General features: G+C 35.1%; 1 protein-coding gene across 5 annotated transcripts in view; it reads left to right on the top strand.

The window, feature by feature from the left end:
* LOC131078135 (truncated transcription factor CAULIFLOWER D) overlaps positions 1-18,633 on the top strand; it is a 96,844-nt gene that overhangs the window by 27,622 nt on the left and 50,589 nt on the right. For 3 of the 5 annotated variants that reach the window (XM_058015821.2, XM_058015812.2, XM_058015830.2), the window contains exons 3-5: positions 12,780-12,841; positions 12,981-13,080; positions 13,327-13,368. In XM_058015821.2, the coding sequence (XP_057871804.2) occupies positions 12,780-12,841; positions 12,981-13,080; positions 13,327-13,368 (204 nt within the window). The remainder of the gene's footprint in view (positions 1-12,779; positions 12,842-12,980; positions 13,081-13,326; positions 13,369-18,633) is intronic. The other 2 variants (XM_058015826.2, XM_058015836.2) reach the window with 1 other exon arrangement.

The following is an 18,633-nucleotide window of genomic DNA, read 5'->3' as shown; positions in this document are numbered from 1 at the left end:
AAATTTCATGTTTAAACTACATAAAAAATGCATTTAAAACATGTATAAAATCTAGATCAATCTCTTTGCAATCTTTGAAGCCTCCAAAACTTGGGAAATGACAAAAGTGTTATGAATACGGTACTTATGGAATACTTTAAGCACACAACTACAAACAAGATATTGTTGGAACATGGATACAAGGTGCAATAAGTTACAAACTTGCAAGGTGATGTGAGGCTGTACATTTAAGTCAAAGGTAGGGAATGTTTTGTTACAACACTTTTGCAAATACATTTTATCACTTCATGTCATATAAATAGTATTTACACAAAATTAAACCAACACATACAAATAGATGAATAATTTATCAAATAAAATTTTCAATGTGCATGTAAGAAGGATTTTAATTTAAATTAGTAAGGTAAAATTAAATCTATTTTATTCTGATGGGATTCCATCTAATTAGATATTATTTTACAATTATGATAGATGAATGGTCTATATTCTAATGTCATGTTGTAGGTCATTGTTCATATGTCATAGTTTGTGTCTACTTTATCAGGGTTTAATTTGATCTATATTTAGATTTAGAATTTTTTTCAATACCTTGATTGATAGTATTAATAAAAAACCGTAAAAATCCTCATCGTTGCGATTTTGTATTACTTATTTCGATATTATGCGTCTTTGTCCTAAAATGTGATTTGTGTCTATCTTCTACTTCTACTTTATGGGTCAATACTCTGATTGAATTTGAAGGTTTGGTTTAATATAGAAAATAGATGTGATGCAACTGATTTTGTATTTTGTGTATTTAATAATACATAATTCGTGCCCATTTGACTCTAGCTATTATGAGAAATGATTTTTTTTTAATAAATTGATCTTTTTTTGGATGATGTATTTTTTAGGGATGCAAACATGTTTATTACAGTTTTTTTGAGGTCTTACTATGTTTTCTAATGTATTAGAGTTATTGATGATAGTGCAATCTCAATGATTATATTTTTTTAGTATTAATAATTGTTAATTTTGTGGATTAAAATTAAAATTTATCTTCTACTATGTATTATCTATCACTGAATTGTTGTATAAATTTGATTGTCTTCTTTTATGTTGCAGGAGAGGAGGAGCATTTTTTAATTTCAATGTCCATTCTCACACATTTCATTTGGTATATGTAGTGGTTTGGGTACGGTCAAGCGATGCCTTGACCGGCCATGTCTTTTGGACATGGCCAATCAAGACATCACTTGATCGTGCCCCCTCACGATAATAAATGTTTGAATGAGAGACTTCATTTATCTCTCATTCAATCATTTATCTTACCGAGGCTATCATGCATTAACGCTCCCTCTTAGCTAGGTAAGATAAATGTAAAAGGTATTGGGAGCAATATTCATAAATCGTATGATGCTTATCTTGGGACCATAGTTTCAAGATGTGAATTGCCTCTGTCAGCGATTCTATTCACAAACTCTTGAGTGGATTGCCTCTGTCGGCGATTCTATCCATAAGCTCTTGTATGGATTGCCTCAGTCGGTGATTCTATCCACAGGCTCTTGTGTGGATTGCCTCAGGTGATGATACTATCCATGAGATCTTACGTGGATTGCCTCAGTCGGCGATTCTATCCATGAGCTCTTACGTGGATTACCTCAGTCGGCGATTCTATCCATGAGCTCTTACGTGGATTACCTCAGTTGGCGATTCTATCCACAAGCTCTTACGTGGATTGCCTCAATCGGCGATTCTATCCATGAGCTCTTTTGTGTATTGCCTTTGTCGGTGATTCTATCCACAAGCTTTTATGTGGATTGCCTCAGTCGGCGATTCTATCCACAATCTTGAGTTATTGTAAGATCGTCACCTTCCAATAACCTCAAAAATACAAGTGGAAATCATTTGGAAGTCGTCACTTCCTTATGATTTACACAGGGCCCATAAAATAATTATTAGTATTAATAATAATAATCAATATTTACAATTTTTACCTCAGAAGTGCTCAATCTTGATTAGTAAGCTCCCTCTCAATCACAAGGTATCTTGAGTTTCTTCTAGAGAACATATTTTTCTGAACATACTTTTGAATTTCTGACTTTAGCAAGGGACGCTTTTAGTTTAAGTTTGAGAGGACAAGTTCTTGCAATGTGGCCATATTTGAGACTTTCAAGGAGATATCATTCTGATCTTAATCGGATCTTCCTTCAGGCGGTTAGGCTTTATAGAAGGAAACCTGGCTCTGATACCATGTTAATTTTGTGGATCAGAATTAAAATTTATCTTCTTCTATGTATTATCTATCATTGAATTGTTGTATAAATCTGATTATCTTCTTTTATGTTCCAGGAGAGGAGGAGCATTTTTTTATTTCAATGTCCATTCTCACACATTTTATTTGGTATATGTAGTGGGCTGGGTACGGTCAAGCGATGCCTTGACCGGCCATGTCTTTTGGACATGGTCGATCAAGACATCACTTGATCATGCCCCCTCACGATAATAAATGTTTGAATGAGAGACTTCATTTATCTCTCATTCAATCATTTATCTTACTGAGGCAATCATGCATTAACAATAATAATTGTGTTGGAATCAATGAATACTGAGAGGGGGTGAATCAGTGTTTTATAATTTACAAACTTATTAAGCTGATTCTTAAACCACTAGATGCATAAGAATGAAAGTAAAGTGCATAAACATAAAGCAATCAACCACACAACCATAACACCAAGATTTTTACGTGGAAACCTAGAAAGGGAAAAACCACAATGGGATTTGAACCCACAATATTATTAACCATGGCTAGGAGTATGATAGTATTACATAAGGGGATTGCACTTGCATTTAGGCACAATCCGTAGAGCTCATTGCTCAAATACAAAAGGGCTGCAACCTGGAGGAAGGCTCACTGCCTTACTAGCGATTACAATTGATTATAATAATGAGTGAACTAAAGAGAAACATCTACATATGTCAAAAAGCAGTTCCGGTTAGACTCAAATTGACTTCTGCAACTGTTCTATCTCTTTGCTCTGTTTTCTTGCTCTATCTTACACTGGAGCACCTTAACCTTCGATAACATTCACCAGCCTTTGTAAATTTTCTCATACAGACTTCTCACACTCTTCTAATCTATCAAAATGCTCAAATGAATCGGTCTTATATATCCCCATCAACAAAATGAATCATTTACCATGTCAGCTTCCAAAAACCGCATAACACACAATATGTAACCTGTAACCTTAAGTCGGCTCAATCCATCCACAAATCCATATGTGGACCTAATCAGAATGATAACAAGCTTCATACAAGTCGGCCCAATCTCCTTGAAGACGAAACCAATCACCAAAATCAACCCAACAATTCCACATCATACGTTACATAAGAATATCTCTGTTCTAATTGAATTACCAAATACTAGACCTTTAATCTTGCTCATGAATCAACACTGGATATCAAGATTATGAAATAATTTGCCTCGAACCTCAAATCATCTAGCTTTATCACCGCAACCAAAATTATACCACCAAAATCAAGATGTGCACAATGATCTCATGCTCTACCTGCTACTGTATTCCACCTTCCAGACTTATGTCCCATGAATGATATGACTTCAGGCAAATCAAATCTATGTACACCAAATATGATTTTTGAAATGGGTTGCCATCAATGACAACTCCTAAGCATCAATCTTCACTAAAATAGTGTCTCTTGCCAACAATCTCCCCCTTTGGCATTGATGGCAACACTATGACAAATGAACTGTACACTCAAGACTGCTAAACTGCAAAATTTCAAACTCTCCAAGAATCTACAAACTCCCCTTGAGAATGTGCACCATTTTTCACTGTTCTTTCTCCCCCTTTGACAACAAGGCCAAAGATAGGATTCCTGATGGCAACAACAATGAGAAAACTGAGAGGGGGGGTGAATCAGTTTTTACCGGATCTATAAACTTAATCACAAAAATAGATCTGATAAACTGCAGCAATAACAAAGATAAGCAAATTGATAACATGATATACAACACCAAGATTTTGATGTGGAAAACCTGGTTGAGGGAAAAACCACGGTGGGAACCTACCCACAATAAGATGATACTCTGTATTAGTATGTGAAAATATTACAATGGGGAATGCACATGCATTCAGGCACACTACCTAGAGCTCACTGCTCAAAAGATAATGACGTGGAAGGCTACAACCCTCAGGGAAGTCTCATTGACCTACGACAAGATTCAAACTACAATTCGGTAGGAATGAACTACAATAATAGCATCTCCAAATTCTTGATGATAGTTCCCGTTAAGCACAATTGTCTGCTCTACAACACCAATATCTCCTCAATGCACTACACCAAAAAATGAATCTTTGTTCGCACATACAGCACTCTCTGATAATGCAGACACAAACTTCATACCCAAATTACATGACAATATCACCTATTTATACAATTCATGAACCTTGACAACAAGGTCGGCTAAACCCTCAACTCACAATTACAAAATTATATCAGACGATACAAAGATCGACCCGCGGACCAATATAATGATTTACATGATATAACATGGACCTAATTCAAGTCTCTAAACATGCAACACCATTGGAAATCATGCCAAGATCAATTGCAATACGCTACACCACCAGAAAAATAGGATAAAATGAAGAACATCACCGACTCAACAAAATCACAAAAACTTCACACAACGATCAATGCAGATCATCAAGACAAATAGGACACAATTTGAAAATACCAGAAAACACATTAGAATCATTAGTAACAGCTGCACCAACACCACTTATCAAATCTTCATTTGTCAACGTCTAAAACTCAAGAACACTCAAACAGTAGCAACTGTCACGAAGAAAGATAACTTGCGGAGCACCAAATTATGAACCATCTGAAATGAAGATACACAAGACCATCCCAAACAATATCCAAAAATCTCAGATCAAGATTTGATCACACCGGAATATACTGGAGGAAATACTGAACTTTGCAAAGCACTGATTAGATAAACAAACTGCAAAACCGAATCACATGATATGATCAATTAAGCTTCCTGGATCACGAACACCAGTACAAAAGAATATAATGATACTAAAGATACTCTATACACGAAACCATAATCACAAAGAACCAATCTGCAATCATCGGAGTAGGAATATGTTGACATCAATGACAACAACATATCCTAGCAGGAGGAATTTCCGACAATCTCCCCAATGTCCAACAATTCCACCAAAACTTAAATACAAGGATATGGACAGTTGCTCACAAAAAATTGAACATATCAGCAAAATTTTTCCTAAGGGACAGCAAGTGGTTATCCCATGCCTTCTTCAGACTCTCCAAAATGCTGATCATCCCACAAAAAAGATATGTGAGCATCTCTGCTCCCTGTCTATCTATTGGAACACTCTTATCCAGAGCATCCTTTGCATCTTGCATACTGCTCATCAGAGAATCTATCCGGGGAGTGATAAGACTCCTTACGTCTTCTACTCTAACCAAAATTATGTCCTTCTCTTGGTTTAAGCTCTAAATCTTATCCAATCTACTCAAAACTTGTGGTTCAAAATTGCTAGCCGGGACTAACTGAGGTGCATATGACTGGGATATGCTAGCTAGCTGGCCTTCATATTCATTTATTTTCTTGTCAATGTCTATAGTAAACTTAGGCAAAATTAGACATGACTTGTATATTTGACCACGCTCATCTAGTGCATCTTGAATGCCCTTCACAGCAGTTATTAGACTAACTATATCATTCTTAATCATCTTCAAAAATGTTTTCAGTCTCGTAGCATTAAATTGATTCAAAACTCTAGTATTTGCCGCCTTCTCCAAGGATTCAAAATGAGAATCTATAACATTCAACATGTTGGCAATTTGGAGGAATTGATTATGTGTTGCATTGATGGCAACACCGACTGTTTTGGTTGTTTACCGGTTTCTAGTTGGTTCCGGTAGGGTGGTTGGATTACGATATTGATCCGGTATGCTTTGGTTGGTGGAATTGGTTTGGATTGGTTATTCATGTGTTTTGATGCGTATCACATTCAGTTGGTATTCACTTGATGATTAGATGCTATCTTATGTTCTAGTAAGCCTGCTTTGTAGGTCTAGTAAGGGTTTCATTGGTAGAGCTTTATTGAAGATCTTTGATGTAATGCATAAGTGGTATTGGTGCAGCTTTTAGAAGGGATTCAGGATGCTGATGGTGATTGTGTTCGTGCCTCGACGGATTGGTGTCATTGCTTTGGCATGTGTGGATCTAACTTAGGTCCAGTGCTATCTAGGTTACGGATCGGTTTCATGAAACGTATTGGTGGATCCTTTTGATGCACTTTCGAGATGTTTTATTGATTCGATGACGTTTATTTGGCCTTAGGTCGACATGTGTTATGATTTTATTTCAGGATTATGTAATGGATCTATTGAATAATCACCATTTACTATAAACTTGATATTGATAGGCTTTGAATAAGACATCTTTGTACTAACCACAATTCCACTTGACATTAAGGATAATGGAGAATGTTGAGAATGTGTACTAGTTCCTTCAAATCATAAATATATTTCTCCTTTATGATAATTTGGGCTAAATGATTTCCTAAATAACTTCTTAATAATTATTTCAAATAGAAATTTACTTTTACGTAGCGATATAAATTAGTAGTCTCTCATTTTAATGAATGTTTCATAAAATGATTATTAGCATAGAAAATTTTCGTTCTAAATAAAAATAATTTACTTCTAGTTGTAGACATCTAAAATTGTTCTAGCGTAACTAAATAAATATTTTATTTATTTTATTAATTATTTTATCTTAAGTCTTTTATTAATTAAATAAATTCTTATTTGTTTAATTAATTCACTTATCCTCTTCTAGCCTTTTCCCTATTTAAATAATTATTCGTTCCCTAAAATAAATATTTTAAATATTTTATTTATTTAATTGGTCCCACTTCTTCTATTAATTGAATAAATCTTTATTTATTTAATTAATTCATTAGATTTTTCCGTCTATGACACATGTCATTTATCTCTTAATTTTCCTCTACCTACCCCTTTCATTATTTTATTAATTTTCCTAATTACCCTCTTATCATTTTATTATTTTCTCTACCTACCTTTTAATCCTAGCCGACCATTTATATTTTCACCTCTTAATCTTATCCGTCGAGCTTCACACAAAATTGTTCGGATGATGGAATAATAGCAAAGCTCACATCAAGAGATTTGTTATGGACCTCAATAGGTAATGTAATAGAACCAATTGCAGGAGAAGAAAATGCATCAAATAATTTCACAACCACATTTGTTTTGTCATAGATCACTTGATTCAATTGCAAAGTAAAAAGAAATTCTTCAGTAATGACATTAACCACGCAAGAAGGATCAATAAGCACTCCACGACAAGGTGTATTCTTGATTTTTGCAACTATATATGAGGGACCATCAGGTGCCCTGATAGTTTCACTGGAATCAAATGTGATGGAAGGTTCTTTAGGGATTTTCTGTTGCTCGACAAAGTTAATCACATTCGGAGTAATAGACACAAGACTATTAGGTGAGAAAGAGTAATCATTAGTCTCAATCACATTAGAGGTATGAGAAGGTAATGGATCAGTAGAAATCTTAAGATTTTGGTTAGGAAGAGCTACAGATGTGTTGCCTTTATCATTCACACCTGAAACAGAAATAGTATTATTATCAATCAAATCTTGAATTTTACCCTTTAAAGCAAAACATTTTTCAGTATCATGCCCAGGTTGACGATGAAATTGACAAAAAGATTTGTTATCAAAATATGGTGAATTAATCTTTGTAGGATCTATTTGCTTTATAGGAGGGAGAGTAAGCACGTTTTGTTCCAATAACTTATTCATAATACTATGCAATGATTCATTCAAAGGAGTAAACTCTCTTTCTTTCTTGAAAAACTTAGAAATAGGAGGCACACCTGATGCTGCATTCACATTGTTGTTGGTGATGTTTTCATTGAACTTGACGAACCCTCTGTCCGGTTTAAACTTCCCAAATGATTGTTGACTACTATCACCCTTATCACTCGGAGCCATAGGATTTGCTTGTTCCATTTGACTCACGGTCAGTTGATAATTGTGAAGAGTTGCGCACAACTGTTGGAAAGAAGTAAACTCAGAAAACATAAGTTTTTCTCTAATATCTTTTTGTAAATTAGAAATGAAGATTCTTTGAATATCATTGTCAGGTACTGGAAAAGAAATTTGAGCACACAAATGCTTATATCTACCAATGAAATCAGTCACTTTTTCTTTAACACCTTGTTTACAATGCTTTAAATCAATCAAAGTAACTTTAGGACTTATATTGTTTTGAAATTGTTGAATAAAAGCATTTGCAAGTTGTTGGAAAGAAGTAATAGAATAGGAAGGCAATGGGCAATACCATTGTAGAGCCTTATCTCTTAATGTTCTAGTAAACAGTTTTGCAAGCAACCTTTGGTCATGAGCAAAATCAGTACATATTGTTTGAAAGGTCTTAACATGTGTTAAAGGATCACCTTTACCATTATAAAGGTCCAATTGCGGGACTTCAACATGCTTAGGGGGGATAGCTCGAACAATGTCAAGAGAAAGTGGGCTCGCAACATCAAATGTGGGCACACTAAACTTAGACTGATTCATAGAGGCAACTTGTTGCTGTAAAGAAGAGACAATTTGTGCAAGATTGTTAATGGTCGCTTCAGTCGAAGAGTTCATATTAGACATGTTAGATTGTGATGGAGGTATTATGTTATTGAAAGAATGTATTGATTGAGAGTAAGGTGGCGGGACACTATGATAGTTAGTCATAGGAGATGATTGAAAAGAACGAACACTACAAGGAGGAATGGAATGGTTAAATGAATTGCCCCCTTGCGTCATGTTAATTTGTGGAGATGTAATAGGGACACTCATTGAAGGAATGAATGAAGAAGTCGGATTGAATGAAGAGGGTTGATTGAAGAGGAAGGATTGCCCCCATGACTGGTGATCATAGGTGGAATGTTTTGTATTGAAGTAGTCATTATGTTTGATGTACAAGTAGGTATACTGGCAATAGAATTTGTCAAAGGAATAGAATGATTGACTTGAGTAGGAGGTTGTGTATAACCTAAAGTTTCGGCACAACTCTTCATAGGCATCACATTCGAATCCACGATGTGTGCAATACTACGCAAAATATCAATTCCATTCTTATCACTTTGAACCATACGCTTTAGATCCTCAATTAATGAAAGAGCTTGACTATCGGGGTATTCTTGAGACATCCATTTCTGAAAATCATCAAATTGGTTATCCAATTTCGAAAGTTGTTCTACAGAAACCTCATGGAGAGCTTCTTCATCATTAAGAGGATTAGAGGAATTACCCATGTCCTCGTTAAAGAGGCCATTCAAATTAGGTTCCATCTCCTCGGTAATTAAACCTTGGGAAGACTTAATTCTAAGGCTTCGTCTAATGGGAATAGTGTAAGTAGGGCTTATTGTTGTAAAACTCATGCAGTAGAGAGGGAGAGAAAATTTTGAATTTTGAATTTATTTTCGAATTTAGAGGTAGCAAATTTCAATAAAATCAGCCAATCTCCTAGATTTAAGCTGTTAGATGCAATCACGACAATCTCCCGAAATTTCGGAAAAAATGTCAGGGACCGTGGTGAATGGAGTGCACACGGTCCTCGCAACTTTTTTCAAAATTTTCAGGGATGAAAGTTATGATGATTTTAAAGCTAATCTGAAAAAATTGAGTGATTTTACGATCTGTGGATAGGCCAAATTAAAGTTGCAATCTCAAAATTGAACCCTACCAAGATTGTTGAAAAATGCAAAATTTGAATTTTGAAAAAAGAGAGGGAAACTGAAATTTTAAATTTTATGATTTTAGAGGGAAGACTAAAAGCAATGCAAGCTTTGAAATTTAAAAGTTGACTTAATTTCATGCAAAATTCAATTTTGAAAGCGGAAATCAAAGTTGTTGCAATTAAACACTTAACTTCAAAAGTCACAAATTGCAAAAATTTGAATAAAGCACTGAAACTTTGAATGAATGCCAACACACTTTTCAGATTTAGGACAGTAAGAAACACAATTTTGACCCGAAATTTCGATTTCAACAATTTTTGAATGATTAGAAGCCTTAATCCAAGCAATCGCTAGACCAACTTTGACTTTAATTTTAAAAGTGTTTGAATTGATGAAATCAGCCAAGATTCTGGATTCTAGCAAAAAAATACAGTAAGATCTAGCTCCCGAAATTTCGGAAAAAATGTCGGGGACAATGGCGCTCGGGGTGCACATGGTTCTCGCAACTTTTCTCAAAATTTTCAGGGATGAAAGATATTATGATTTTGTTGCGGAATCCAACGTTACAGCCGATTTGGAGGTGTTTTGATCAGTGAGATTGTCGGTCAAAGGTTGAACCAAGAGGGTTTTAAAAAATTAGGGTTTTGACACTTAACCACTTAATTTTCAGAATTAAAGCACAAATATGAATTGACAATTTGCAATAGAAGGGTAGACCTGAAACAAGCATGAACAATTAAACATTCCACAAGCTCAATTACTAAAAAAAAAATTTAGGGTTTTTATGCAATTAACCTCTAAAATTTGCAAAAGATCAAACATGGAAATGTAATTAAGGAAGCAAATTTTCAGATCTAACCATGAATAATCAGAATTAGGATGTTTCACGTCGGGTTCACCAAAATGTAAAGCGGAAAATCGAACACTAGGTGTTCCCCCACTCCAAGGAGAGAGAAAGGAGGTCACTAGGATTGACGGTTTTCACTTAGGAGATACTTTACATTCAAAAGAGGGCTTGAAACTCACAAGATCCAATCCCACACAATGCAAGATTGAATTCTAAATGAGTTTCAAGGGTTGAGACAGCAAGGATACCCTCTTTTGTAAAGAATGTAGATAGAAGGATTGAACTAGGAGTGTATGTGAAAGTAAGAAAGATTCGCTTGTAGATGGAGATAGAGACACGGGATGAAGCTGCGGACCTGAAATTAGCAATAAAATGTCGAGACGATGCTGTCCTGCGAGTTTGAGGGAAAGTTGACGGGACGATGGCGCCCGGAGTGCACACGGTCCTCCGAAAAATCCGCGAAATGAAGGGGGATCTGTTCGTCTCTGCACAAGGATTCCAGATCTTCAATTACAGCCGCGTACCTGCAACCTACACACAGAAAAAAGAGGACGATTGGGGGGTTAGGGATTAGGGGTTTGCCTTCAGGTCAAACCCCGGTTTTGGAATTAACCAAGAAATGAGAATGCTGTAAATGTAAATGTAATGTAATCAAGTACTGATACCTTGTTGTAAGAATGTTTGTATTCTTACATGCGAAGGTGTAATGATGTTGTATGTTGTGGGTGATCTCCTCTTCAATGGTTGAATCTTTGTCTTGAATGCAACACCTAGCCTTGAATGGAGACCTAGAATGCTCAATTGCTTGAAGGAATGCTTGAATGCTTGAATGTTTGAATGTTTGAATATCGCTTCCACCTCTTGCACACATGTTTTTCCTTTTTTTCTCCCTCAAATGGGAGGGGAAATGTAGTTTATATACTTGTCAATTAGGGTTAGGAGACTGATTTTTCCGACCTTAGGCCGACCTAGGAACATTATTTTCCGAATTGCAAACTTGAAAACCCGATGCCCAACAAGAAACCGGGCCCAAAATAGGGCCAGGGACCAGGGCGCTGGGCGCCATGGTCCCACCTCCCGGGACAACAGGGTGCAAGGAGGATCAAGCCAAGGTGCAGAAAGATGCAGTTTTTGATGTCGTAAACATGTTTCGGGGTCTCCATTCAGGTTCAACGTTGCACCGCCATCGTGAAGACCCAAATGCAATCGAAATTGCAAGTGTCGCAATTTTACGACGCTACAATTGATTAATTAAATTATCTGACTAATAATGAGAATATGATGTGGATCTGGTAAAATTATCAATTAACCATTTATGCAATTACTTATAAAATGACTAGCCAATTTTGGGGTGTCTGTAGAAGTAAGATCTTTTATCACCCAATTCATAAACCACCAAGGGTATTCCATAGGTTAGTAACCATCTTATATAATGAAATAGAGTTAGAGTTTTGGAGAAGGGAATAAAAACCAAATGAATAAACACCATAGAAAAGAAGATGTGAGAATTAATGTGGAGAAATCCTTTGTAGGTAGCATCTGTACCACTATGATAAGTACACATGTAGTAGTCAAAATTATTTTTATAATTGATGCTTAGTTTGTATAATTATTTATATCTTGAAAATAATTTTTAAAGATCAATTACAAGTCTAGTATAAATTCTTAGTCATGAATATGAGAATGAAACTCTCATAATTGAGACCAAATCCCGCACACAAACATACACACGCGCACACACAAAGAAAAAATAAAGATTTTTATTGAAGAAATTCACATGCACACAAACACACTCATTTTGTAAAGATTTTTGTTGAAGAAAATTCAATATGATTTTCAATATTGAAAAAATATAATATGGGTTTGTGTTCAACGATAGTAAAGGGCGTCCACGGTGGCAATCTCTCATGACTGAACATACAAAAGATAAATATTCTTTTGACTTACGACATTTGGCATCACCTGTTGAAGAAAAAAAATAAAAATAATGATGTGAATCCTTTATATCAAGTTTTTTGAATGTGTACGCTGAATCAAATACATCTTTCTTACCTATTTAGCAAAATGCACTTATAGCATTAATCATTGATGAGTTAACACTCTTTGTGGCAATAGATGCTACGTTTGGAAGTGGAGAACATGCGGAAAAGGATTACTTATCTAGAAAAAACCTACAAGTAAGAATTTAGAATTAATTTTGTGCTGAAATTTTTATATTTATGTTATAGATTTCAAGTTATAACAAATCTTTATACATAGTTTTGTAATAAGAATAGAAAGATTTTAGTAATAAGAAATATTATTCTTTTGAAACAGAAATATGATTGGTGAAGATTTGAAATCGTTAAATTTTAAGGAGCTCCAATGTCTTGAGAAGCAAATGAGCTTGGGTGCCAAAAGGATAGGGACAAAAAAGGCAATTATAATAACTTCAGATTTATTTGAATATTTCTTAAATTTACTCATTAATAATTTAAGTTTTATATTTACTTTTATCAAACTTAAATAATTCTAGATTAGTTTTATGCACACTTTTTTGAATATATTCTTATTTGTAGAGAAAAGTATTCAAAAATATGAAATCAGTTGTAGTATGATTTTCATAGATTGATTCCAATCGATATTACATATCTTAATGGGAGCATGCTATTCAAAATTGCAGGAAAAAATGTCACTAGAGCATATCCGGTCTCTAAAAATGAAGGTAGAATATTATAATTTGTTATTTTATTTTAATGAATTTTATCTTTTTTGATGAATTAAATAAACATACATTCTATATGTTTTGTCTTAAAAGTACTACATAAGTCATTGGATTTTGCACCTTTGTCTAAATAAACATACGTTGAGAGATATCCTTCTCTTGACATATTTTATTTATATTTATTTAGTATATGTAAGCTAGTAGCAATAGCAGCGCAACATGAAAGCCATTAAATAAATTAATTTCTGAAGTGTAATTATATTTTATTGAAAGTAAAGTTTAGTATTATTTTTTATTTATTAAAGTATAAATTGTATAAATTATATATTTATATTAAAAGATACAATAACCCGAACAATATTTAATATATCTTATATTTAAATATATATTCTATTGGATCAATCCCCCTCTAAATATATAATATTAATTTTATACTTATATATACTTATTTTTAGGGTTAGGGTTTAGCGTTTTCAAAAATGATGGACCATTAAATAAAATTTTTATCAAAAAATAAAAATTTAACTCTATGGCACGCTTCCTAAGACAGAAGTTTGCTTCGCCCTTGGACTGGCTTAATCCTTAGCCCATCGTCGAACCACGTTTCAAATTTCATCGCATTCTGGGTTCGTTTGCTATGTTTTTCTTTCAATTTCGGGTTTTTTCTTCCTGACTACAGGTGGGAATTTTTCCTTAAGTTGCAAGTTTTAATGTTTTCCTATGTTTTAGTCTTTGTAGGGAAATTTTTAGCTAGTTACAAGTCCACTTTATGAAAAAACAACTTGTAACTTACTTTTAATTTCCCCCTTGATGCTTTTTGGCTTTTTAAGTCATAATAGGGATTTTTTGGATAAGTTACAAGTTAATTTTAAATTGCAAATTTAAAAAGTCATTTGTAATTCTTTTATAAAGTTCCTATTTTAGTGTTTTTACTTGTAATGGGGATTTTATTCCTCTATTACATGTGTCAAGTTATTATAACTTGTATTTCTCTCTCAAAACCCAATTTTGTCTAGAATGGAGATAAAGTGATATTATAAACTTGCAATTGAGTTTTAAAAACCCGATTTGCTCCATGAATAAAAATAAAGGTATTTTAAACTTGCTAAAGGGTTTTGAAAACCCGTTTTGCCTTGTGCAAGATATAGGGACATTTTAAACATGTAATATGAAGTCAAAAACCCGATTTTCATTGTTGCATGCAAAATTAAAACTTGTTCTTCATTTCCAAGAACCCAACCAGCCAAGAAGGTGGATTTGTTGAAGATTTCAAGAAAATTTTGTGGAGGAATTTTAGGACGTAAGAGGTGTTTTGGGTTGTTTCCTATTTTTATGCATTCATGAACACATCCCACGCCATTTGGAGGTTCAAATCGTTAGGTTTTAATGATATATGAACAACAAAAAGTGTGTTTATTAATGCCATGATTTTCTTTGAAATTTGTCACAATTTCAACACTCTCCTAAATTGTTTTGCTTCCTTCACCTAGGCGTGGGGTTTGGATAGAGATTCGACCCATTTTCTTGCATCTTGAAACATGTTTTTGCTGTTATTCTCCAAATCCGAGTTTGGAAAAACGTGGCAAGGGTTTTGGAATCTTTTTCTATTTAAAGGATTGCCTTCTTCATTCAAAGATTGTTTCATCTTTTGAAGAGGCATTTTGAATTGAAGCAAGGTATGTTTTCTTTTCTTCTTGTTCCATTTTCTCGTCTTCTTGTTTTTCCATTCTAGTTGTAAATTTGTATATATGTTGGTTTTGCCCTAAAATCGGTTTTGTGAGAGATTTTCCCCTTTGCAAAGCAATTTGTGAATTGCATTGTTCTTCCTTATTTTCCCTCTTTACTTGTATTCAGGATTTTAAATCTCAATTACAAGCTGGATGAAAATAATTGACCTTCCCTTATGGTTATAAGACTTGAACCATCTTTTGTTGAACTTCCAAGTTGCAAAGATGAAAAAAACCCATTCTTCCAAAATCGGGTTTTTAGAACCAGATTGCATGTTGAAAGTTCTTCCCATATTTTTGAAAATGACATTCCCAAAATCTTCCCATTTTTATCCATACTCATTGTCTATATCCGCACATTCCATTCACGTCATTTCCCACAGTCCAAATCTCATTTTTCACTCATTTCGCCATTTTTCATTTTACTAGTATACTTGCATTCGGGTTTTAAAAATCCGATTGCATGTTAGTTCTTCACCTCTTGTATACTTGTAAAAATTTCTCCGAGATCCGAAATTGGTCAAAGTCAAGTTTCCAACATTTCGAATTATATCCCATCTTTCTCTCACAAAGTTGTGAAGTGCAAGGGCTGGAGTTCTTCCCATTTGAAGAAGGAAAAATGTTAGTTGCGACTAATTATGATGTTGATTTAACACTTTTAAGTCTTCATCGCAGCATACTAGGTTGTTCTTCAATGTCAGAATTATCATTATTTGCGATTCCGAAGAAGATAAAGTATAAATATGACAGGTACCAGAATGAAGTTTCACCTTCACAAATTTCCTCTCCTTTGGGTCATATCAAGGATAAAGAGATAGGGCATGTGGACATGTCAAAATTCCTTAAGAGGGTGGAGGATCCACAGGATAGTAATATGTAGCAGTTGTTAAACAGCCACATGTATCATGCATCTTCTTTTCTAGTGGCTTCCCTGGAACCTGAATTTGTTCTCGCTTGCACTCACTAGTTTGACAAGGAGACGAGAACCATTAGAAATGATGATGGTGAGGCAATAATCCGCCTTGATGAGGATACTATTGAGAAAGTCTTCAGAATACCACCGGCACTTGTTTATATGGAAATTTCAAAGGATAGTGGAGCTAAGTACTATGTCAAGAGGGAAAAGGACTGCAAACGCCACATTAACAGGTAGATTCATGAGCCACGAGCTGGCTTCACGAGGTGGGCTAAGTTGTACCATTGTGACTTCAAATGGGAAATTGGAGACATCATTACTCTCCTTAGCAGGATGATGGGTCTTGAACACTCCAATGTTTTTGAGCCCTAGATGTATTAGTTTACCATGTTCATAAGGCAGTCCCATTATATATCATGGGGAGAGATTATTGGTGATGCTTTGTGCGAACAACTTGTAGTAGTCCCTACTACCATGACTTTCTACATGAATTCATACTTAGTGTATTTGGTAGCATCACTTGAACATTTCCCTGGTCTTTCTACCAAGGGTGATCGCTCGGTTATAACTGTGTGGGAATATTATGATCATCTAGCCTTGAGACCCAACAAATTACATTTTAGAAGGGTTCAAGATGCATTCTTTGGTTGCTTCATGTGCCAGTTTGACAAGACTCTAAGGAACAAAAGGGTGTCAGATGAAGCATGGGAAAGAGTGAATGAGTATGGGTGCTTGTTTTTTAATTCCCGACTCACTTAAATAAGAGTTGGATGCTATAGTGGGCAACCATACACGCTTCCTAGATAGTTGATCGATAAGATCATTCTTATGGAGTTGGGAAGACAGATCATGGTTGTGCACGCTCATCAATCTGTCAAACATAAGGTTGGAATGAGTATTTCTACAACTAACCCATTGAAGATTGGCCGATATTCTCTTGTCACATCTGTCAAAGTCAAAGCTATGGAGACTGAGATGTAGGAGATTAAACTCAAAAGGTTTAAGTCGAAGGTAGATTTTGACTACTTGGGTATGAAGGAAAAGATCAAAAAGTCCTTCGTACATGTGCATTGTATTGAGGATATCTGGGTAGATCTTCGTACAAAAATGGAGGTTCTCAAGATGGACTACTACAGGCTTACTATTGAGAAGGTTATTAATTTGAACCTGGTGGACATTCTGCAAGGAATGATTGATGATGGTAATGTGCTTGATCCAGAGTTTATCTCACAAAGGGTTGAGGAAGCTCCACTTCCTTTAATCCAATGGTCATATAAATAATGCACTTCCATTCTTGAAAGATTTTAGCCTATCTTAGCTAACACCAACACTTTGCTCAAAGGTAATGGTGTTAGACTCATCAAGATCAAGGTTGGAAAATAAGATGAATGTACAGGGCCTCTTGGAGATAATTTTGAGGTTCAAATTGACAACAAGGAAGATACATCATCTTCAGGCACTAGGATCAAATTGTAGGTTAGTCGGGCAATAGTACTTCCTCTTGAGGAGGCGACAGTTCGCGGAAAAGAAAAATCCCATATTCACATTCATGTGATTGATCTTGATAATCCAGAGAAAGGACAACAATTCGATGGTGCTCCTAAGTCACTGGCTCCGGAGTCATCTCATGAGATTTCCTCAGTTTTTATGGAGCTGCCTCTATTTCCTCCTGACATAATAGTGGAGGAGTCTCCTCAGAATGTCGTTCCTATTTCAGCAGTTGAGCCACCTCTTGATCATCAACAAGAGAGTTTGCTTGAAATCCCTGAGGATACTCCTACATGTATACATTTATCAGAGATTGATACCTCTACTTCTGACTTTGAAGAATTTATGAGGCAATTTTCATTGCCTTTGGTTACTGAGCAAGCCATGGTTGTCATCCAAACAGATACTCCTCCCAGGGTGACCACGGCTGTTCAAACAGAAATTGCTTCTCCTTCATCTTCGGTAGCTACTAGAGGAGAATTAGTCGTTTTACCTCCATGGCTTAGTTCTTTTACCCCAAAGAGGAAGAAGTAGTAAATCTCTCTTGATGTCTTTAGTTATCAGCAACTCAAGCAATCTAGGTCCAAGGTTGCTAGAAAAGCCAAGAGAATCTCAAGAGTAACTGTTGACAACAACAAGATGAAAGTAGCAGAAATTGTTGAGCCCCTTGCGGATAAGCCACGTGAGGAAATGCAAGCTGCTGATTACAGGGTTACAAGGATAGAATTGGGTAAACAAACACATGAAGTGGTCAAGCATGATGCCCAACAATCCATATTTTCACTAGTACAACTGTATGATGAACTTCTAGCAAAGAAAGACAAGCTAGAAGAGGAGAATAGACAACTTGTTGCAGCTGTTCATAAAATTACAAAACCTGCTGGTGAAGTGAGTAATACTATAAGTTCTTTCGATTCACAAGAATCAATTCGGGGAGTTGAAAGAGATACTCAGAAAGTACAAGAGTTGGATTCTTGGGTAGATCAACTTCATGATATGTGTGCACAAGTGCGGAAAGACATTTTCCAAATGATGTCTAAGTTGGAAACCATTGAAGAAAAATTGAATCATACCTCCGAGACTTTCAAACATAATTTGAAAAGGGTTGAAGGTAGTTTGACAATTTGGCGCACA

This window comes from Cryptomeria japonica, chromosome 5 (genome assembly GCF_030272615.1).
Source record: "Cryptomeria japonica chromosome 5, Sugi_1.0, whole genome shotgun sequence".
NCBI lineage: Eukaryota > Viridiplantae > Streptophyta > Pinopsida > Cupressales > Cupressaceae > Cryptomeria > Cryptomeria japonica.
The sequence above is the reverse complement of the archived record's forward strand: the minus strand, read 5'-3'. Positions and strand labels throughout refer to the sequence as shown.